The sequence below is a fragment of the Nothoprocta perdicaria genome, unplaced genomic scaffold, assembly GCF_003342845.1.
Source record: "Nothoprocta perdicaria isolate Ctin4 unplaced genomic scaffold, notPer1 scaffold_98, whole genome shotgun sequence".
In the NCBI taxonomy this organism is placed as follows: domain Eukaryota; kingdom Metazoa; phylum Chordata; class Aves; order Tinamiformes; family Tinamidae; genus Nothoprocta; species Nothoprocta perdicaria.
In genome coordinates, this window is record NW_020456287.1 from 251,526 (window position 1) to 275,190 (window position 23,665).

Consider the following 23,665-nt stretch of genomic DNA (forward strand, 5'->3'; position numbering starts at 1 on the left):
AAAAATAGAAAAATAGAAAAATAGAAAAATAGGTCTGTGTGTGCTTTTTAGTTTGAGTGTATGTGTTAATTAACACATGAATAAAACATACATATATACATATACACACATATAAAGGTGGGTATTTTACCTTACTGCTTCCAAAGAGTGTTCTTTCATAGGAATTGTTTTGCACTTCTTGAGGCTTAACTGTTATCTGCCCTAATAGCTGAAGGCAAATAGAGAGTAGGAAGAAAAAAAAAGGCAAGACTGGTAGTCTTTGCTCAAGTGCCTGCACCATCACTTTGAAAGTCTTCCCTGCCCCTCCTCTTTATGGTGAAGATGACTAAAGCTGTTACTCATGCCTGGGTGTTACCATCCAACCAAATCCTTTAGGCTGCTGGAAGAGAGACTATAATGGTTTTAAATCCGAGGTCCTGCATTTCTTGCTTCTGTCACTATTAGCAATAGCTTCATTTCTTGACAGGTACTAAGGGCACTAAAAAGTTGCAGGAGCAGCAAGATGCTGGTCGTGCTTCATGCAGTCTTAATAGAGTTTCTATTGCAAGTATACCGAGTTAGCCCAACCCTGAAGAGGTTATTGCAATTCAAGTACAAACATGACCAAAGGGATTACCAAAGACAGCAGCTATGCAGTCTGTTTCCATTATCTGAAATGTGGATGCTGTTCTTGATTTAAGGTTTAAACTTTGTACCACTTCATCTACTATTTCAAAATGTAGAGTTTCTCTTATCGGGGAATATAGATCCTACCTTCTAAAACTGGGGAATATAGGTTATATCTATACTGGAGAGGTAGAGGCACTCTCAGGAAGAAAACTGTTGTATTTATCTTAAGCACATATTCAGGGTGGGATTCCTTGCCTTCTGAAGGTACATCCTTCTGACTACAGAGAACATCTCTATTGAGAACCAGCCTAAACTAGATGCATTATATTTTTCAGTTAAGGTTAGCAGAAATGAATCATATGTTTAATTGAGCCTAATTCTGCTTGAGGTAACTGTTTACATTGTGTCCTGCCTATAGTTGCTGTTGTGGTTTGTCACATAGATGTCACCAAGCTGTAATTAGGCTGAGTGCTGTTAGCAGTGTGGGTACAGAAGCAGGAGTATTGCACTTTCTTTCTGACTGTCCTTTTACAGCCAGTCTGACCTGCTGTGTGTAGCTGCCACTGCACATACTCCCAAGTAAGGATGTAGCTACATAAATAGGGCTTGGTTAACATGATGCTATATTGCATGATCTCTCTTCCTTTAGGTTGTCTTGATTATTGGTACCATTTTGTAAAAAATAATAAAAAATATATATATTTATATAAAAGCATATATATTTTCTGGTGACATTTCCTTTTCATTACACTTCATATGTTGTTCAGTGCTGGGCAGCTGTATCCTGGCTGTAGAACTTTCATTGTCTGTCGTAATAAGATAGTTCAAACTGCAGGTTTTCGTTTTGCTGTATTGCACTATCAGTATTGTAAATATGTTGTGGGAGTTTTAAAGGCTGCCAGTGAGGAAAAATGTTTTAAAAATCATGGAGATATATTTGCGGTTTTCAATTAAAAAATCTTGCTCATTTGGGGAAAACTGCATACAATAATCTTTTTGAATAAGAAAAGATAATCCCTTGACTTCTGCAGCCCTACTACCTGCTCTGTAGAATGGGCTGCGCTTACTCCTGTGCCTATCTTTGCAGCTGGAGTGAGTCGTAGTGTGAAGATGATTTGAATTTGTCAGTCTGGCTTGGAGTCATTCACACAGATTCACAGAATATTTAAGGTTGGAAGGGACCTCTACAGATCATCTAGTCCAACCTTCCTGCTCAAGCAGGCACACCTACAGCATGTGGCACAGGGTGGCATCCAGGCAGGTTTTGAAGACCTCCAGAGTAGGAGACTCCACAACCTCCCTGGGCAGCCTGTTCCACTGCTCTGTCACCCTCACAGTAAAGAAGTTGCTCCTCACCTGGAGAAGGAACTTCTTATGCTTCAGCTTGTGGCCATTACCCCTCGTCCTATCGCTGGCCACCAGTGAGAACAGCCTGTCCCCTTCCTCCCTGCATTCTCCCTTCCTGAACTTATACATATTAATCATATCCCCTCTGAGCCGTCTCTTCTCCAGAGAAAACAGGCCCAGCTCACTCAGCCTCTCTTCATACGAGAGATGTTCCATTCCCTTAATCATCCTGGTTGCTCTTCTCTGGACCCTCTCTAGAAGCTCCACGTCCCTCCTATACTGGGGTGCCCAGAACTGAACACAGTACTCCAGGTGCGGCCTCACCAGAGCTGAGTAGAGGGGCAGAATCACCTCCCTTGACCTGCTGGCAACATCCTCCTGATGCAGCCAGGATCCCATTGGCCTTCTTGGCCACGAGGGCACACTGCTCACTCATGGTTAACTTGGTGTCAACCAGGACTCCCAGGTCCCTCTCCGTGGAGCTGCTCTCCAGCAGGTCGACCCCCAGTCTGTCCTGGTGCCTGGGGTTATTCTTCCCCAGGTGCAGGACCCTGCACTTGTCCTTATTGAACCTCATGAGGTTCCTCTCTGCCCAACTCTCCAGCCCGTCCAGGTCCCTCTGGATGGCAGCACAGCCCTCCGGAATGTCGGCCACTCCACCCAGCTTGGTGTCATCTGCAAACTTGCTCAGGGTGCATTCCGTGCCCTCGTCCAGGTCATTGATAAACAAGTTGAACAGCACTGGGCCCAGTATTAACCCCTGGGGGACACCCCTGGCCACAGGCCTCCAACTGGACTCGGCCCCATTTATCACCACCCTCTGAGCTCTGCCATCCAGCCAGCCCTCAATCCACCGCACCGTGCGAGTCATATTCCTAAATAACTCTCTSAGTACTACTACTGCTTTGACTCATTCTTTAGATGACTTTTCTGTGGTACATAGAAGCTATTTCTAGTAGTTAGCAAACTATGGTGTCAAACACTTGATTTTTTTTTTTTCCACCCTTATGCCCAGTTCTAAGGCTATCAAGGGGGTAACTACCTACTCGAGCAAGAATATGCCCAAACATACACTTATACATGCAATAAAAATCAGAAAGAAAAGGCAGCACTTAAGGGCAAAAGCCCACTTTCACAGCATATAATTCAGTAGTTTGAGTAGGGACAACTACCATCTTGCCCCATTGGACTGTACCTGGTCAGAAGTTGGCTTGGATACCTGCCTGAGCTGGCACCAGCTGGCACGTCCTGCCCTGGAGTCAGCCTGAGCAAAAGGAAGGCTACACGGGGTGAGGTGTCTGCACAGCCAGGCTCCTGCCTGCTGCTTGCTCCCAACATTCAAGCATCCAAGCTCTTGTCATTGGTGGCCAGTGATAGGACAAGGGGAAATGGGTATAAGTTGAAATGCAGGAAGTTCCATCTCCCTGTGAGGAGGAGCCTCTTCCCTGTGAGGGTGCCAGAGCCCTGGCACAGGCTGCCCAGGGAGGCTGTGGAGTCTCCTTCTCTGGAGATCTTCCAAACCCGCCTGGATGCCGCCCTGTGCCACATGCTGTAGGTGTGCCTGCTGGAGCAGGAAGGTTGGACTAGATGATCTCTAGAGGTCCCTGCCAACCTTGAGCATTCTGTGATTCTGTGAACACGTGAGTGGCTCAGAGCAACTCGCAGATCTCTGCGCAGAATTTCCATTGCGTGTGTCCACAGGAACATGGAAACACTGCATCTGTCTTTCTTGAGTGTGCACTACATAAAACAAGTTATTCAACCCCTTTCAAATGCAAGAGAAAGCTTTCGCAGGCCACGTGGCCACATGTAAATCAAGAATTTTTCCATTTTTTGAAGTTATTGCAGAAATATTGCTCTTTAGACTTAAAATACAGACAAGTACTCAGTATTATAAATTTATTGCCTTTTTTATACCTACGAACCAATTTCAATGAGAAATCTATAATGTAGCTACACTAAAAGTAGCTAAAATAAAAAAAAAACTATCAAGGTTTTTACTGCTGATGCTTGCAAGTGTAGTCAAGTGTATTTCTTGATGCTCTGATGAATGGTAAATTATTTGTCACCAGTATCGCTTCTGATTGGTCAGTCCCTTCAATTTTTATTAGATGGGTACTACACTTTCAGGAAAAGCTTGTCAGGACAAACTTCAAAAAATAAATAGGTTTAATATAGCAGGTCTTCACACTCCTGTAAAATTATGCAAGTAATATGTGCAATTGAGTTTCTTTCATAAAGAATGTCCTAGGATTTATCTGAAAAGAAGAAGAGTTAGCATAGCTGTAGCTATTTTTGTGTGAAATAAACTTGGTCTTGTATTCCCAAGCTAATGGAATTGATTTCTGATGCTTCCAGTAGTGAGGACTGTCATTTATAGGTTTCTTTTCTCTTTGCAGTAGCAGCTCTTTAAAAAAGGTGGAGATAGGGGGGCTTAAAGTGAAGCATGTGGGAAATTACTATTTTAAAGAATTGTCATTTCATGAAATGCTAGGAATATATAGTTAGATGACTTGATTATTAGCTATAGCTTGATTTTCATGTTTAAACTGTGGAACATTATCTTACCCTTATCTTACCTTAGTGCTAGTCTGCTTTTAGCTTCCTTGTAACTAGAGCTGACTGTGCACTGCATTTCTAATAAAAAAATATTATTTTAAAACTTAATTTTATAAATTTGTTAAACTAAACTTTATTTTTTTCTAAAAAATAAACTATCAGTTTCTGAATTTCTATTTTTCTAAAAATAATACTAGGCTATATACTAAACATGTATGCAGGGGGGTGTGATTTTTTTTTTCTTTGTTTTATTTTCTATCTTCTAACTTTATGGCAAGTCAATTTCCTGACAGGAAAACGTGGCCATGTTTTGCAAGCAGTGGTATAGCAGGAACTGGGGTGTGAGAGGGAAATGAAAAGGGTGAAAGGCTGCAGGTAGATTTGGGGCTGAAGGAGGAGTAGAACAAGCTTATCAATGGAGACAGTGTAATATCTGTACAAAATAAAACTACCTAGTTGCTTCCATAAAACGCTGAACTGCACACATGGGACTAAATTTTCTATCCTAAAATCTAAATTTTCATTCATAATTTGATTGAATCAGCTCTGAAAATACTCTATTTCAGTAATTGTCAACTTCTTTTCAGTACTTTGATAATTGAATAGCTAATTCAGCCCAGATATTTATAACTATTTATTATTTCATTTTTTTTTTAAATTCACATTTTGTCTTATGTTTTGAAATATGTCCCCTTTGCATCTTCCCTGAGGTGTAACACATATAAGAGTCTGGCAAAAAACGGTGCTCATCAGGATTTGCAGGTCTACCCAGGGATCTGAACCTTAAAATATAATTGCTGCTGGAAAGACATGAATAAAATGTATTTAGTGATGTCAGAATTACATTCAGTAAAGCTCCCAGAAAGCATTTTGAAGGATAAATCATGCAATGTATTAACCTTAACTGTCATTTTCAAAATTATCAGTACAAACCCCATTGGATTCACTAGGATTTTACCCATGTTCTTTATACATTTCAGAAAACATCTTCAGCTAAAGTTGTAAATGAAAATAAAAATTCTGTAATTTGCTAGAGATGAGAGGCAGATATAATCATGCATGACAGGGACAATCTGAATGACAATCAAAAGCCCCTTTGCTCTCCCTAAAGCAAGTGGGGGGTGCTAATGGAACTAGTAGATCTCAAACAGGAGAGGTTAGGGAGGGTTTTTTTCCACAGAACTTGAACTTCTTGCTGGAGAATGTTTCAGATATTGGATGTTTGCAAAGTGCCAAGGGAGACGGGGAAAGTCACAGAATCACAGACTGGTTGAGGTTGGAAGTGACCTTTGAAGATCCTCTTGTGTAACCCCCTGCTCCAGCAGGGACACCCAGAGCACGGGGCACAGGGTGGCATCCAGGCGGGTTTGGAAGATCTCCAGAGAAGGAGACTCCACAGCCTCCCTGGGCAGCCTGTGCCAGGGCTCTGACACCCTCACTGGTAAGAAATTTTTTCCTTAAGTTCCTGTCCATGGAAGAAAAATTCTCCGAATGTTGCGGACTCCTCACGATGCTGTGTTTGGATGTTAAGTGAGTGTTTGGACTCTGGTCCACTACAGCCTGTTTGTATCTTTGCGTTCTTTTTCAGTCTTTGCATTTTAAGGAATGAAGGTACTTGAAATTTGGATATTGATTCAAGGCCAGGGTTTCTAGCTTCCCTGAAGTTTCAAAAAAGACACTTATGTTAAATGAAGCTAATTTCATCTTGTGTTCTATTCCAAAGAAAGCCAGAAAATCAAATTTCAAGTCAAATATAAAAGCAGTATAAAGTCAAATATGCCCTTTTTAATGAACTCCCTTAAATATTGAATCAGCCCTAACATGCACGTGTGTACGTGTGCACGTATCCTAGAGCTCCCTTGACCCTGGGAGGTTTCTAAATAGGTTCAAAAGTCAGATTTGAAGCTCAGGGGATTATCTGAGCAGGGCTTTTTAAAGCAGACACTCCCTTTAGATAGCAGCGAGGTTTGTTTTATTTTTCTCAGTGTGGAATGTATGCAGCCACTGAGATACTGCATTATGGTATGTTCCATGCATTGCAGTAGCTAAAATACCGAACAGAAAAATATTCGTTAAAATACCAACTGTTTAATTTGATTCCTACAGACAAGATGTTTGCTCCCAACAGTTTGTCTTCTAAATGTTTCTCTAAGTGACTCTTGAACAGAGGCTCTATCATATAGTTCTGGAGAATTGTCCCAGTTGATTGCCAAATTACTACAGCAAAGCATGGTTAATCCTGACATCTGTCTCATAGATGCTTGTACTTGGTCATAAAATCATCTTGATTTGGAGGTTGGCAGTCATGTATTAGTCCAATTTTGGAGCTACCCTGTGTGCTTATGTGCAACTTCACAGTATGTCCTAATGMACAGAGCTCTGTGAAACTGCTGTGAGGAGATTTTGCTGCTACATTAACTACATTTGCACTGCTTTTGTGATAAAAGGGCAGTGCCTGGACTTTGCAGATGAGGAAACCAGAGTCCAAAGACTTCTGACCGCAGGGAGGCCTAATTCGCAAGGCAGCCACCATTGGCGTCTTCCTCTGCTTGTTCTGCATCTCGAGCAGTGATTTTTCTTCGGGGCAGTTTCATAATCTYGGAGCAGCTTCCCTTTACGGGGGTGAGGCCGCAGGGACATTGCTCATGCAATACAGAGGCGTGATTAAACAAGTTGTCACCCAACCAAGCACCCGCTCGGCCGCGCGCGCTCGGGAAGGGAAGTACTGCTGAAACGGCGCCCAGCCGCCACGTAAAGAGCTCGGCTCCGAAAGGGCTTTGGAGGAAGCAAGAGGAGGCACTCGACCTCAAAACAGAGTTCTGCACAGCACTTTTGAACTTCACGTTTTTACAGAGAGCATGATTAGCATTTGTACTTGCAGCGTTTTTTCTACTTTTTTTTTCTGAAGCCAGAAATGCATCAAAAGAGCTCAGGATTCCCTGCTAAAACTGTCTGGTTTTTAGATATTAGACATATAAATCTATGCTGCCTTTGTTGTAATTTAGTTCTAACTACTTGCGTTTTCCTTTCCTAAGTTGGGCAGAGTGAATTTTTACTTTAACAGCACTGTACATCTTATCAGCATGAAATCCCAAGAGCCTTTGCAAGTAGCTTATTTTTTCAGTAGTTGAGGCCTGAGCTGTAATAATCACAAGCTTTACAAAAAAGAGGTAAACCCATTTGGATAGTATAACGTCTGGTACCCCAGTGTACATTTTCTCCAAACTGATTCCTACTTCTGTACACTGGTCTGAGGTAAAAGTACTTGTAGTAGTGGTGATAGTAGGAGTGGTAGTTATAGGTCTGTGACAGCTGAGTGCCTTGGATCCAAAATGCAGTTTCATTTTGTTTGGTTTTTTTGGCACCATTATTTAAATGTGAGGAAGCAACAGCTACTACTTGATATTTTTACCTTTTAAATACCTGTGTAACTTTACGGTGATGTCTAATTTTGAAAAAAATAACCCCTGTATTCTAATAGCTTAGAAACATATGCATATAAGGACAATTTTAAACACTGTCTATATTCCTGTCCGTAACAGTGATATATGTAGATTTTGTTTTTTACACAATTTTGACTTAAAGATGTCCAGATCAACTTTGTTAGCAGTTAACCTCAAGTAATTTATTTTTGCATTTTCTAAAGTTTGAGAAACTTGCATTTGAAATTAGAAATGCTAAAGATAAGAGGGGAAGCACTTCTACCACACAGCTGTTAAGCGGCTCGCTCTAAAATTACCAGATCTTGCAGTTTTTCTTAAGGAAGTGTTTTCTATCCCGTAGACCTAGATACTCTGATGTGCAGGCTTGCCTTTAGCTAACAAAAAGTTGTAGTTTTTCACCAGGAAACTACTACTTTGTGGTCCCATTGTCTTCCTTGGAGGACATTATTTTACTCCTGTTGCTTTTGAGAGCAGCTCACAAAAGAGTTTAATGGAGTGGGGCAGCACCCCGAGCACTAACAGCAGAGGTTATTTTGTGATAATTACCCAGACACCTGAGAGGGATGAGAAGAAAAACCAGTTTTTCCGAGTTGTTAGCAGGCACGCTAACCTGCGAGAAGGTTTAATTTCTGTATGGGGCAAGGCTTGTGGGGAGAGCCCGTGTCTATCAGATAAGCGGGACAAGCCCCGTTGGGCCTTTTTCCCAGCTTGGAAACGGGAGCYACCTGAGGCAAAAGGCCCTGGCGGCCTCTCCTGTGCTGCTCCCTGTGAGGCAGTGGGATGCGGTGCCAGAGGGGGATCCAGTGTTGCCCAGCACCGTGTGTGGCACTAGGAAATGCTCCAGATGGGTCAAATCCTGCCCGTGCTGCCAAAATGGAGGAGGAAGTGGGAATGAAAGAGTAGGAAAGGAGGGAGGAGCTGCCTGGCCAGAGGAGCCCTGTGGGGCTGTTCTCCATGACTGGGGTCTGCCAGCCAGGGTGCAGCCGGTCGTACCCTCGTCCTCAGCCATATGGAAAGCAGTACAGTTACTAAAAATGAGTATTTAACTTTGGAAAAAAGAGCTCAGTTTTTATTTGGTTCTGATGTGACAAATGCTCTGTGGGCTGCCACAGCCTAAGCAGAAACTCAAGGTGTGCTGTTTCTGGCATGCAGCCAGCCCAAGACACTTGTCAGGATTTGTTTACAATATTTTTTCTGTGTACAATTATATATACTATTAACATCTTTACAACTACTATTTACAAATTTATCATACATTTTTTTTTTTTCTGATGCGTAGGAAGAGTAACACTTACAGACCAAAATCTGTTTTCACAGCTGAGGAAATGTGCCAGCTTTTAGTTCCAGTTTAGTCCCAACAAGTCCTTTTACCTTGTCCAGTTTATACTGTTGAGTCACTGTCAAATATTTTCATTTTTATGGTCTGGAGACTGTGCTGAATGAAGTTTTCCGAAACGTGCATTTCGGAGAACCTGGTGTCTCCGGTCCTAGTGGACCTGTTCTTTTTGATGGAGTTCTGTATCGTGTCTGATGTGAAGTAGTACACGATAGGGTCAAAGCAGCAGTTAGAAACAGCAATGCACAGGGTGATGGGGTACATGGTCCTCACTGCAGTTACCACTGAGCAGTTGATCAAGGTCTGTGTTCTCATGAGGGAGTAGAGTATTAAGGTAATGTTATATGGCACAAAACAGAAGCAGAATATCAGCAAATGGACAAAAATCATTTTAAGTACCTTTTTCTTGCTTAGTTTATTCCGACTTAACGTAAGTGGCTTATTCAAAGTCCGCAAGACCATGGTAGAGCAGGTCACGTTCAAGATGAGCGGGATGAAGAACCCCACGATCTCGATGAAGATCACAATCCTGGATAGGTAGGTTTTCCATGTGGCCTCCGAAAAGTTTTCGAAACACGTTCTTTGCTCGGTGTTATTGCGGCGGTTTGTAGACTGGAAAAAGCTCGCGGGGGTGCTCCCTGCCAGCACCGTGATCCACACGGCAGCACAGACGATTTTTGCATTTCTTTTGGTTCGAAGAGTCTTCGACTGAAAGGGGTGAACTATGGCCAGAAAGCGGTCGACGCTTATGCACGTCAAAAACAAGATGCTGCCGTACATGTTGGTGTAAAACAGCGTGACCGAAATCTTGCAGAGAATGTCTCCAAAGGGCCAGTTTCTTACTGCGAAGTAATAAATCCTGAAGGGCAATGTAAACACAAAAAGCAGATCAGATATTGCCAAGTTAAGCATGTAAGTTGTAGTCTCGTTTCGCACTTTTAATGTGAATGTAAAGATGTAGATGGCAACGCAGTTTGCTATGAGGCCGAGAACAAACACCATGCTAAATACACATCCGTATAAAGTATATTTAAAGGAGTCCTCAGTGGAACAGTTAGAGCTTACCATTATAATAGCCTGTTCAGAATACAAGTCTGACTTCCTGTGATTGTCCTTTTCTCGGCTGTTTTATTGTAGCTTTYTAAATTCCCAGAAGATGCGCAGATGTTTGACTGCTGCGCTTCGATAATGTTCTGTTTCACTTTCGGGCTTCACAGAAGAACCACACGCCGTGTAGTAGCAAGGTACCTCTCCAGTAGTCACCAGGAGAGCGTTGTTTTCTCCCAGATGCTACTGCAATCACGTAGCCAGGCATGGAAAATAAAAAACACATTATTTGTAGCCGATKAGGTGATTCCAAAGCTTCCTTAATTCCATGTTGTTTGCTGCTTCTTCAATTTGAAGCTGCAGTAGAACTTTCTGCCTTATTCTTGCCCATGAATCGTGATGCCAGGAGATCTTCACCATCCAAAGCCGTGCAAGTAACCGGCAACGGGCGCGTTAGGAACGGCCTTCCCGGGCTCGGCGAGACACAGCCGCTTCCATTGCGCTCGCAGCCTCGCTGCCGCTGCCAAACGAGCTCTTCAACTCTGCTCCCCGCTCACCCCACGGGGCGGGAAGCCCAGGATCCAGATTCCAGGGCGTGTTGGCTCTTGCAGCGCACGGCGGCCCCGCGAGGGAGCGCGGAGGCTCATTCTGCAGCGCCGCCGCCGCGCGCTCCCTCGCTTTGTACCGTGACATCACGGCAGGAAAGGTTGGACTTTGCCGAAGCCTGGTTTCAATTCACTCTGTTTGCCTTCCTCTAATCTGATAATGTGTCTGCTGGGACTGTGTACCTTGCAGGCTGCAAATGGTCACTAGCAGCCCTGCTGCTGCTGCTGCCTTCTGTTAACTCCTGCTGTGCTGGTTGGAGGTGCTGGTGGTGAGCACTGCTTTTACCAGAGCTTGCCAATCTCATGGCAGTATCCTTTGTTGATGTTTTAGTAACTCCTTTTTTGTGAATAATAACTACAGAATTTTATATTTTACATTTGTTTTTTATCTTACCTTGCAGCTTTGGGAAAAGATGTGTACACTTGTAATAGAGAACATCTATTAAGCACCAGAAATTAGCTAGGTGGTTCTGTCTTGATTCCCTCAGTGCACCAATGCATACCTTATGGGGGACAGTTCAACACAAAGTATTTTATTTCCGATGAAATTGCCTCATTTACTCAGTGGCAGAGCCGTAAAGATTTTAAACCTGTAGGTTGCTCTGGGTTATTCCCCAAATATATATTTAAAAATATATTGCACTGGGGGAAGAAATTTTACGTGTATTTAATATTAGAAATTTATAGCTCAGAATCTTTCCAGTCAGTTAGGTGGTACTATTTGCATAACGTTTCAGCTTCGGTTTTGAAATTCTGTAGTAGAAAAAGCATTTTCTTTGATTCAGAAAGCCCAAAATGAACATAACTTACCAAAGTAAATACTGCACTGAGCAGCTGGCTCTGATGATTTAAAGAAGCCAGTTATTGCAGATGTACGAAATATTTCCATTAGTCACTGATTAGTGCAGTGAAAACATGTTGTAACTAATTAAATTGTTAAGTAAATTTAGAAAAAAAAGGATCTCTTGCTCCCTTTAGGGGAAGGCATGAGATAAATCTCAGTTTATACAAACTCATTTATTTAGCATTGGCTTGGATAGGCTCCTTTACTTCTGGCACTAAAACTAGTATATTTCAAAGTCTTAGAATAACAAATGTCTTTATATCTGGCTGGGTGGCAGGGTTCTTTTGAACTATATTTTAATCAGTTGTACATAAGCAAGGCTCTGTTAGGCAAAAAAAAATCTAGCCCTTCACATGATTCTGGCATAGTTTCCTAATGTAAGATGTGTCAAACGGGATTCAGGAACATGTAAGAATGGGAATTTTGTCTGTGGAGACCTTTCACCTTTTTTTTTTTTTTTTTTTTAAGGTGAAATCAAGATATTTCAATTTTGTTTAGATGTCCGTACCAGCAAGAAATACATAAGCTTTGAAGTTAGGCTTGAGATCTGTGCTAAAGCAAAGCCCATTTTCCATCTGTCAGCAAGACATGAAAATATGAGCTTAGCAGACTGTTTCAGGTCTAACATGTCATATGTATATATATAAAATATACATACATATGTCAATCTATGCTCGTGCTGCCTGGCTGAGCCTGGGGCTCGCTCCAGCCCTTGCAGCTTTTCAGCAGACTTTCAGTTTGTCCAGAGCAGTTCTTGCACCTCCTCCTTTCAGTCCAAGAAACACATGTTTTTATATAATTCTAGAAATAGCATCAGCAGCAGGGGGGTTTCCACCTGCAGAAGAAAAATACGAAAACCCCAAGGTGGCAGGCTTTAATTTTGTATTGTATTTCAGTGATTAGTTATGACTGAGACTCATTTTCTCTTTAATTGTTGGAGTTTGTAGGCAAAGGAGAATTGCAGACCCCTTTTCTGAGGTTAGATTAGGCTGATACAGTTAAGTGCTGCTTAAATTTGCATGCTGCTGCATTTCTGTACTTCTATGTGCTGAAGCATCTGCATTAGCAGCTCAGGAAGGTTTGARGTCTTTGGGAGCTGTCATTCTGGCAAAGTTCCCGTGCTAGCTAGGAGGGAAACTCTGCACGTTTTGCTTTTAGTAGCTCAAGCTTTAAGATATTTGGCTCTGTGCTGTTGGATTTGGAGAACTTCAGCTAAGCCCTGGTGCTACTTAAAAATGTTTATTGGCTGCTTTGGGCAGAGAATCCCTGCGGCAGTGCCCTTGCCTGCACTTCTTCCCCGCTGGCAGCTTTTCCTTTGGCAGCTGCTGGGCAGGCGAGTGGGAGGTGACAGGTTTTCCTCTCTCAAGGAAGCACTGCTGCCACCCAAGGGAAGCACATGGGAAAGTGGCTGCCCTTTTCCCTCAAAATTAGAGGCAGTGATGAGTCGGTAGCAGTGCAGAAGCACCCAAGGGTCGGGGTTGGAAGGGACCTCTTGGAGACTGTCTGGTCCAACCCCCTGCTCCAGCAGGGACACCCAGAGCACGGGGCACAGGGCGGCATCCAGGCGGGTTTGGGAGATCTCCAGAGAAGGAGACTCCACAGCCTCCCTGGGCAGCCTGTGCCAGGGCTCTGGCACCCTCACAGTGAGGAAGTTCCACCTCATGTTCAGATGGGGCTTCCTGTGCTTCAGTTTGTGGCTGTTGCCTCTTGTCCTGTCRCTGGCCACCGCTCAAAATAGCCTGGCCCCAGAACCTATCGTTTACCGCAAGTGCTAGATTAGTAATAACTGCATTTCTGCCTGCCAGTTTTGTCTTGCACTTAGAGACAATAAGGGCAGAGGGCACATGAAATACTTGGAAGTCCTCTCACTTCTGCAAAGAGCRCATTTTGCACGTTTCTGGTGGTTAGCATGTAGTTCAGCTTACAGGACTTGAGATATCATAGTTTAGATAGCTCAGACTCTTTGCATTCTCCAGGGATCTTGGCTGGGAGCAGAGGGTCAGGAGGAAAGCGCTTTATGATCCCAGCCCTGCATCTGTCTGCCAGAGCAGCAGCTGCCTCAGCTGTTGGGTCCTCCTTCCTGCTCCCAGATGTCACAGAGCTGGAGGCTGCCTGTCAGCTCGGGCTCTGGGGCAAGACCCCGTGAATTACACAGTCCAAGTTGAGCTCTAAGGAAATACCAAAAAAAAAAAAAAAAAAAAAAAAGGTATTTGGAGACTTTGAGGGTTTTTCTGGCTGGTGTTGCCTGACCCTCTGCTGTCGTTCAGATTTTCAGTGCTGTGACCATAGACTGTAGTGAGAGCCAAGGTGAATTTTGAACTTTAGAGAAAAAACAATTTTAGCTCTAGGACTTCACGGCATCCACGTTATTACAGCACTTCCGTGGCAGCTGGAGCAGGTGCTGCTGCAAAWGGGGATGACTTGGGCACCCGGGGCCTCGCAGGCTGCAGCTCCACGGGCATCGCTGCCTGCAGACCTGGCAGCGAGGACGAGCCTGGCAGGACAGCATCGTCTTTGCCCCAGTTTGTTTATCGTTTCTTTGACCCTCTTTGCAGGCCAGGGCTGGCCTCTAAAGTGTTTTTGCTCCCACTAGACTCTGGCGTTTTTGTTTTGGTGAGCGCGTTTGCAGGAAGGAATTTATTACAGCTCTGCCACAGGTTTCCTGTTCCAACTTTGGTTGGATTTTCAGCAGTTTTGCGCGCGTGTTTTCCTGCTGTGTAAAAGTTCATTCGCTTCCTCGCTGGGATGTGAGACCATCCTGCTTGTTAGAAGCAGTTCGAGGTCCTTGGAAGGAGGACAACCCTCAAATTAAATATGATACTGAAGTAATTACAGTGCCTGGTGAATAGGATAAATATTTCAGAAGATCTTTTTTTTAAGCTAGATTCCTGCCAAGAAAAAAAAGGAGCTGTTAAAAGGCTTCACTTTGATTTAACTGACTAATTTTATGAGGAAGTAGCTACGGAGGAAGCAGGGATAGGAGTTTTACCTTCTCCGCTACCATGCAGTAAGTGCCCCTTGAGGCTTTTCTCAGTTGCTGTGAAGCTGCTTTTGGTGACTGACCCGCTGTGGCTGACGGTAACTGCCCCCTTACACGCRGTGCGAAGACCGGGGTGCCCTGAAAATTCACATTCTTACTCCCTCACCAAATCTCTCACGTAGATATGCCTTAAATCGGGCGTTGGAGGAGTTTGAAGGTGAAGGGGCTCTTTTTTGTCTAGCACTTCGTGTTTAGGAGGGAAGCTGGAAGACTGMATGGGGCTCAGGCTTCTTGGTGTCGGGGAGCTTGCTAGTTAATGTTTTGATATGAAATAAAACTGYACTTGCATATGAAAAAGAGAAGAAAGCTACAAGTATCTTCTGTAGAGTGAAAGTTTAACCCTCCCTCTATAAACCACTTTTCTTGATTTTTGTTTTGCTAGCCCTGTTCCCGTGTACAGATGCCAAAAATCTTTCAAATGTSTTTCTTTTTTGACATTGGAAGCTAAAGTATTAGTGCTGCGAGGTTTTTTTTTTTTGCATTTTCTATGTTAAAATAACTTCTACGTATGTGTAATTGCTTAAAAAAAAAGGAAGAGGAAGGTTCCAGATAATGAGAAAGTTCTTCATTCTTCTGTCTGAAATGCTTCTCTTATTTCTTCAGATTTGTTTAAATTTCCTTTTGAGAAGACACCACTGCTCCTTTCCCTTTTACAAAGAAAAAMGCCAATTTCTCTCCTTCTTAAAATAAATTTAGCCTGTTAGATTTTTCTTTTTTTTCTTTCTTCTCTTTTCTTGGATTCTTGCATGGGGAGTTTTTTTATCCAAAACCRAACAAATACATAGCAGTGTCTGTAAACAGCTTAATAGAATGGCTTGGTTTGGTCTTGTGTTCTTAAAAGAAATCCCGTGCAGTGATTAAGGTAATGGCTGTGCTTCAAGAAAGGCCATTTCTAGTCAAATTCGAGGACAACAGGACTGTTTATTTAGTTCTGAAGTATTTCTTCCCAGTATTTATTGTGTGTTGATGGGTGAATAAGCAGTTTCTTTGAACAGCTTCAGTTTGCTTTGTGCCGTCTTCATCCTTGCTGTTTCCTACATTGGCCTCTCTTTGCAATATTATAAAGAAGTAGACTATAAAGAATATATTTTCATTTGAGGAATAATATGTAAAAGCTAATAGCTAGATAGGAAAAGGAATATATTTGGATTAAATTACTATTCTTTTAAGTAATAAAGATGTAAATTAAGTATATTCTGTTGCTTAGCTCTCCTAGTTAGAACCCTCTCCTTTGAAGCAAGAGCTTCAAATCCAAGGTGCTGCTGCTGGGCACTGTGTTCACACAGCCCAGTATCTATTTCCATAATAAAATTTCATAATAAATAGATTTTCCCTGCAGCTTTCTAAATACCCCAGTGCACACAGAACTTCTTATGAGCTGTAATTAGAAGTTTGGAGGATCTTTGAAATGCTACATTTTGAAAAGTTCAAAAAAAAAAAAAAAAAAAGAACTGCTTTTGTTGTTTCATATTGATCTTGTTTAAGAAGGCTGTTTTGGAGCAGGGATTTGGAAGATATTTTCTATGGAGTGATGTGCAGCATTGTTTCTGGGAGCATCTCATACAAGTTCTGAGATGTGTAATATTTCCTGAAATTAAATACTGTTAAAAATACATGCTCTTCTTAAAGCATATTCTGGGCATTATTTTGTATTGCTGTCGAGGAGAATGGTTAAGACACTTAATGAAAATAGGGAATTCAATGCTTAATGCAGTTCTTTACTACAAGTTTGAAAGGCGAGTGAGTTAATAGCATTTCTGGGAGCAACCAGCGGCTAGTGGCAGCAGCAGCTGGGATCTGCTCATTCCAGTTACTAGGGATGAACATCCTGGGCTTCCCTGTAGCCRTGGAAGTGGCCGTGGGAACATGCAGCTCAGTGCTTTGCCTTGTAAATGCACCAAGGCAGGTCAGGCAGCGGTTTGGCCCCTTGCACATGGCTGAGAAATAACCTGGTTTAAGCCTTTCGAGGTCCATTCTGCACGCAGCTCGTGGCAAATCCTAGCAGGAGGTTTTGCTTATGCTCTGAAAGGAGTTTTGACATGCAAGCTGCTTAAGAAAAKGATGAGAACGATAGAGGGAGGAACCAAGCAATGATGTGATAACAAACGGTCACGTTGACAGTATTTTATCTGATGTATTTAAAGTGATGGCTCGAACCTTTCTCTGACATCTGCRGCAAGAGCAGATAAGAAATGCAGCACCCACTTGGGTCCCCCCGCCTGCCTCAGTTTGTCCATTTTCTCACAATGTATATGTGTATTAGGCTCTGCCAAATGAAGCTTCTAACCTTTTAAATGGTCTTTAATGAAGAAATTGCTGTGCACAGGAAAACCTTCATTTCAGTTGCATTCTCAGAGGAGTTCAGTGATCCGACGTGGCAAGGCGATTATCTCTTGAGAGATGATAGAAAATCCCTCTTGTAATTCTGCTGCTCTGCAGTAGTCCTCCTCCGAAACCACACAGCCTATTTATTACTTGTTGGGTGCCTGGTTGGTAGGGACAGTGACAGCACCAAAGGCCTTATTAGGAAAAGGGAGAGAAAATTAGTATTGGTGAGAAACCACAGTTGCAAAATTGCTGCAGCAAACCCTACAGCAAACAAGAATGATGCAAGAAATCCCTACCARCTGGCTGCCTCTGATGGGAGGACACTTGTAGCAGGTACCCAGGGATGTTAGGAGATGTTGAGCTCCTCATTTTATAGGTTAATCCAGGAGAGCTGTTTCTTGTGGACTGCAKATTTCCTGGAGAAGAAGCAGCGTGGATGAACTCTTTACTGGAAGTGTTTTAGGCAGCAGACAGTTCTGCCATGAAAGTGTGGTGGATCTTTTCACCAGGTTCGTAGGAAATTAGGTGGCATTATTTTTATAAAAATAATAATATAATAAAAAATATAAATATTTTTARCCTCTTTAGTCTTTGGAATTTATTTTTGGTTTATTTTTGGTTTAGCCCTTCCTTGGAAGGGCTAAAAAGTAAAGGGTTGGAAAAAGAGCAGTGAGAAATGGAGGTTGATATTGTTCTGAGGGAAGCAAAATGAAGAAAGGACCAGGCAAACGATCTTGGCAACATTGCCTTGAATGGACAGGAATGGGATTAAATGGATTTCTAAAATGTCAGAGGTCCAAATAGAAGTGCCTCAGCTGGAGCAAAGTATGTGAGTTCCTGAACTATCATCTGTATTTTTTGGATTTAAAAAAAAATGTATTTATTCAGTCACTTTGCAAATATAATTGAAATAATTTTGYACTTGAAACTTCTCTCCACTTAGCATGCAGGAAATAAGTAAGCTGGCTTTCCCCAAGCCTGGCAAATTCTGGCTCTACTCAAGTTTATGCTTTGTAAATTATAGGATTAGAAATTCAAAGCTTAAATGGGACTTGGCAGAGATTTTCAAAATSCTGCATGTCTGAAAATTTTATTCAAAGCACTTTGCAAATGGGAAAACGGGACTATTTTAGGAAAGAATTAAAAAAATCAGCTGCTGTAGTAAGCAAATACTGGGAATGAGAGGAAGGAAACTGAAGAAGCTTCATGAATTATTTCAGAAGCTTTCCCAAACATACAGGGCAAGATGGGATGAAACAAAGCGAAAAACAGCGTAGAATAAACTTACAATTTTATTTCTGGGATAATTCCTTGCTGTGTTTCAGCCCTTGGGTTGAAGTTGCTGCCCAGCACATATGCCAGGGCTGGTTCCATGTCAGGGTTGCTGCTCTTCATCCCCCTAGTTCTCCAAGGTGCCTTTCCCTCCTGTGCCAAATTGCTTGCAGGCACTGCGCGAAGCACTTGCAGCTTCTTGTTATTCTGACAGAAAGAACAGAGGCCCCTGACTTTGTAAGAGGTTTTTCACTTCTGCTTGTCAGAGACAGCACAAAGCCCACAGTCACGTTACTATTATGTTTTTATAAGCTGTGAAATTATGAAGCTATAGAAAGAATTTACCGTAATCATTCGGTGAGATTTATGTGAGTTTGTGTAGTGGAAAACAAAGCAAARCTGCAGTATTAATTTGTTTTCCTTAACAAACCTGGAATGCAAGAAGTTGGGAGCACCACCGTTTCATAAGAGTCGTTGAAGCTGGTAAGCTATAATTAGTGTAGATAAATACCGACATGAAAATGCTTGTCCAGGGAGAACAGCTGCCAAAAAGCAGAACTTGGAACTTGGGATTAATGCAGAGAACTATTACTTTCTAAAAGCGTAAGTCAGCAAACAGCCTCTTTAACTTCTGCATTGTAAGATCATTTACGTGATTGCTTTAGCATGTCATTAGTGCTGGTAAAGAGCACCAAAAGTTTGTCAGCTGACTTTCATTTCAGCTCATACCCCGGGAGGTTTCTTGAAGCACAAATTCAGGATTTCCTGGACTTTGTTACAGTGTTACATTTTCATTGCAGTGAGCAGAGGATGCTTGGGACRTGGAAAAGCAAAGGGCAGAGTTTAGGAGGAGGGACACTGAGGTGCTTCACACATTTTCCCCCTTCTTTTTGCAGAAATCCTAGACGGAATCGAGCAAGACTCAGAAGCTCCCCTCAAAAATGTTTTCTCTATTGGTCAGGCTCCTGGGAAGTTTGGAGGTTGCTTTGCAGTCTGTGTGGAATCTTGTTTCGCTGCAAAGCATTTTAAATACAAAAGCTCCAAACCCTCAAGATGCTCAAGTCAGATCTTGGGTTGAGGGGCCTCTTGCTGAGCTTCTTCCGAGGCCTTAAGCTCAGTTAAAGGATTGCTTGGTCTGAAAGAACCATTTTTGCTTAAATCTGTTCATAATTATCCTGCAAGAGCTCTAACACCTAGGAGGAGTAAGTTCAACCCCTWAAGAAGAAGAGAGACTGGACCCTGTGTCTCCTTTGTAATTAAGTGCTCTCATCACGAGGGACTTCTGACAAAAGAGCACAGGTCCTTTGCAAGAAGGTGTTTGGCCTCAGAAAGAAGAGGAGCTGCGTGGGGCCCAGAAGCTCCCCTGCATTTCCAAGGGAGCTGCCTGTGCCGGAGGGTGTAGGTTCYTCATGCTGTGGTAGTGAGGTCCAAGTGGTGACACTCACCATGTCCTGCCCAGCATTCCACTTAGGTTGCCAGTTTTTGCTAGGTTTTCTCATGTGTTCTTCAAGATGGTCTAGGTCTCCATTGGTTTAGATGAGAAAAAAACGAACTTTAGGTTACACTGATCCTTCGTATCTGAAATAGAAGAGCTGAAAATCACTTGGCTTCAGGGAACAGTTTCTCAAGGCCAGCAGCTACATGGTCTGAGAAGGGAGCAAAACGAGGGAAAGGAGGTTGATTGGTAGCAGGGAGAGCTGGTGAAGAGCAGTGAGACAGGTGGATAAGGTATCTATTATTAAGGAAAGACTGGGAATGGTTTCCTRCTCCATGCACGTTATCTGAACTCTCTGTACTTTCCAACTCCATTAGGTTCTGCATTCATTTCTCCATATCAGACAACTGAAAACAAGATTTTCATGATTAAATTAAACAAGTACAAATGTGGGCTGTTATGCAGTCCATGCAAAAGTGCAGCCCTGCTTCCAGCACCCTCTTCCCAGGTGCCAAGTGCATCCAGGCACTCAGCTGAAGGAGGAAAATGCTTTGGCCAGCTACAGGATTCATCCTGACACGTAGCTTCCCCAGCCATAGCTGGGTTGCTCCCAAGGCAAGGGAGAGACGAGGAAGTAAAGGGAGACCCAAATGCACTTGAGTTGATTGAAGCCACTTGTGGAACTTCACTGTGAATGCTGCAGGAGGGAGTTGAGCTCTGAGGCTTTGGAGTCTTTATATGCTCAGATAGGCTACAGGTCCCCCCCTATAGTCTGCAGTTAGAAAGAGGGGACATTTATATGTAAAGCTTCTCCCTGATGTCTGCCTATGCTTGCATTGGGCCCTAATATTTTATATACCTGCTTTGGCTTACAGGGAACTTGATATTGGCCTGTTTCTGCTGGGATCACAAGGCCTCACTGCCCAAAAGCAGCAGCAGGCGAGAGCAGAGAGCAGGGCAAGGCCTCATCCCGAGCAAAGCAATTCCTCCATGAATTCTTGGCCGAGCTGCTTCCTTTTGTCTTCTCTCCGTTTCTCTTTGAGATGGGGAAACACTGGGACACGTGGATGCAAAAAACAACTTAACCTAAGAGTGAGTCAACAGGCAAACGGCCGCTCTCCTGACCCGAAGCAACACGTCGAGACTCCAGGTCACCTTGTGTCCCTCATGGCTGTTCTTACTGGCCTGGAACAGATGGKTTTTGCTGATGTAAAGGCAGCAAAGTTGTACAACAGGCCTAGTTTTTAGATCTCCTGGGCATTTTTCTGCTTATGGGATAATCTTYTCAGAGCTCTTGTAGTGGAGTTGAAGTAGAATTTCGGTCAGAAAAGCAAATGCTTTCAGCTTTCCTTGAAAGAAGAAGGAGGGCTGGGATTCCTGGTGGGAAGGTGAGGAGCGTGGGGAGGCTGGAAGGGGCTCGCTGAGGTGCTGGGCGTCTGCCCCATGTTCCCTGCGTGGGCCCCATAGCGAAAAGGCCTTGGGGTGCCCCTCGAGGGGCTGGTTGGCAGAAAATGCCCCAAGCAACAAGCACCCGAAAGGGCAGGCGCGGGGGGAACGGCCAGGCTGCAGCGGAGGGGTTTTATTTTTATTTCCCCCAAGTGCAAATAATGAGCTGCAAAATGCAACAGGTTTCACACTGTGGCGTGGGAGCTGTGCACGTCTGCAGCGCCAGAGCCAGGGCAAAGCGCTTTGCAGGGGGCTACTTTAAGCCTCTTGCTTCAAAACTTGCTGATAGAGGGAGAGAAACGCTCCCAAGGTGTGCGAATTTCCCTGGATTTTCTCAGCCAGCAGAAGGAGAAYGGGCCTGGGTTGGCCCTGGCTGTGGGCAGCTCCAGCAAAGCACAGCGGAGTCAGGCTTGGAAATCAGGATTGTTTAAGTTGCTGCTCAGGGGGATTTCCCTTGTGAAAGCCCTGCTGAAAGGGGTGCCAGGACTTGACTCCAGCTCCAGCAGAAAGGCCTGGAAATGCTCCTATTGGACAGCCCTATTCTGGCAAAATCAACGCCTTCTGTGCAAACAGAGTTCAGTGAGATTTCTTCCAAAAAGGTCAAAAATATTCATCAAGCCAACTGAATTTTAGAAAAACAAGCCTTAGAAGCTAATTTTACCTTGTTTTTCTTGCATTTCGAAAGCAAAACTTGGAGCAGAACAATTTTCTCAGCATAAGCCTTACAAGATATAGCTCTTTYGTCAGACACATTAAAACTTTTTGTTGTTGTTGTTCCCTTTGCAAATGCCTGAGAATTTCTCACAGAATAGCAATAGAGAGCAATACTGAGCAATTTTTTGGTAGGAGAAACATTGTTATTTGAGTATTATGTATATTTTCTGTAATARAATGAGACCACAGGAAGCAGGGAGCTTTTGTCGTGTGGTTATTTAATATATTTTATCAGATAAAATATAGCTTCCTACCTTGTTAGCCGCAGTGAAACGTCACTCATGTAGTAATTGAGGGGAAATCACATATGTTTTGTTTGAGTTTTGTTGGTTTTGATTTGATGGCAGTGGAGCCCACACGTAAGTAGGTGACAAGCAGCTGTTGCACAGAGGAAGGTGAGAACTGCAAATTTCTCCATTTTTATAAATGCCTCTGATTGCTGAACCTAAAATCATCTAGACAAAAAAAATAGCATTAAATATGTTCAGAAATGTGTGATACACATTTAGGCATGTGCTAATTCTTTATTTGGCCATTTAAAATAGGAGGCAGGTGACTTTCTCATTGGCTGTATGAAGACGCAAGGTGAACRTTCATCTTAATTATTGTTTTTTCAAACACAAGATTAAAATTGCTTTCCCAGATCCAAATGATATTAACCAAGGAGACATGGTGAGACTTCTGCCCTTCCTCTGTGCTTCCGTGGGCAGTGCCAGGGCTTTGGCTCCACTTGCTTTGGTTTCTAAATGTTGTAGTACTCCAGCATTTCTGACTAACATTAGGTTTTTTTTCACTTACCTTTACCCTGTGCTGTGGAAACTCACATATAAATACCTCAGACTGCTAAGAAAAAGAATAAACCCAGTCCAATTTTGATAAGCCTGGGGAAAGCTATAAATGTGAGAAGCTTTGAGCGTAGCAGGGCACTCTCTGCTACTGCTACTCATAACTCAGGTGCTGCAGACTGTCAACGTGCCCTTATTTCCAACCACCCTTTCTACTCTTCTCTTAACTACTGAGAGAARTTCAGTAGTTTATTTTATACAGAGTAGTATCTAAATGTCCTGCAGGCTACCAAGTAAGCACACTTTGTATGTTAGGCAGTCTTATTTACTTAGGAAAGCCTTTCTGCTTGACCCTCTGRTTAAATGGGAAACAAAGCCTTTTAAAACACAATAAATTAGTAATTTTCTGCATCATTTACCTCTAAATAACTGAGAGGGAAGTTGTTCTGCTGTGAGCAAACCTGTTTTTCCAGACCCTACATTGACTGACCTCCAAAGAGTTTTTATGTGCCTGTGTGTGGCCATGAAGGAAAGCACCAAATATGTCTTACCTTCTTTTCTGAGGAATAATAGAAGCTTAATTTCAGAGATGTTGGCTTAAACTGCATGCAGGTGTTACTGAAATTCAGATGTCTGGTTGGTCCCAGGCTGTACAGCTCCATGGATAATCTCTCTGATTGTGCGTAAAACGCTTTCCAACCCCATTTCTTATGGATGTGCATTTGTTCATGACGACTAGTTTTAATTTTCTCAGTCTCAAATCTATGAAAAGTTAATGCATTCATAATACTACTAAAGATCTTTTAAGGTGGCTCTACAAATTTATAGCCTGTATTTGACAAAGTCAATTTGGTG

At 42.9% G+C, this 23,665-nt stretch overlaps 2 protein-coding genes across 3 annotated transcripts in view; one reads left to right on the forward strand and one right to left on the reverse strand.

The window, feature by feature from the left end:
• RB1 (RB transcriptional corepressor 1) overlaps positions 1-23,665 on the forward strand; it is a 69,616-nt gene that overhangs the window by 36,416 nt on the left and 9,535 nt on the right. The gene's annotated exons all lie outside the window — the stretch shown is intronic.
• Positions 9,121-10,819, reverse strand: LPAR6 (lysophosphatidic acid receptor 6). Of its 2 annotated transcripts, XM_026053297.1 has the most exons (2): positions 10,360-10,819; positions 9,121-10,153 (listed from the first exon to the last, which is right to left on the reverse strand). In XM_026053297.1, the coding sequence occupies exon 2, from the start codon at positions 10,072-10,074 to the stop codon at positions 9,340-9,342; it is 735 nt and encodes a 244-aa protein (XP_025909082.1). In that variant the 5' UTR covers positions 10,075-10,153; positions 10,360-10,819; the 3' UTR covers positions 9,121-9,339. The 2 variants fall into 2 exon arrangements, with proteins under 2 accessions (XP_025909082.1, XP_025909081.1); XM_026053296.1 differs by having other exon boundaries at positions 9,121-10,819.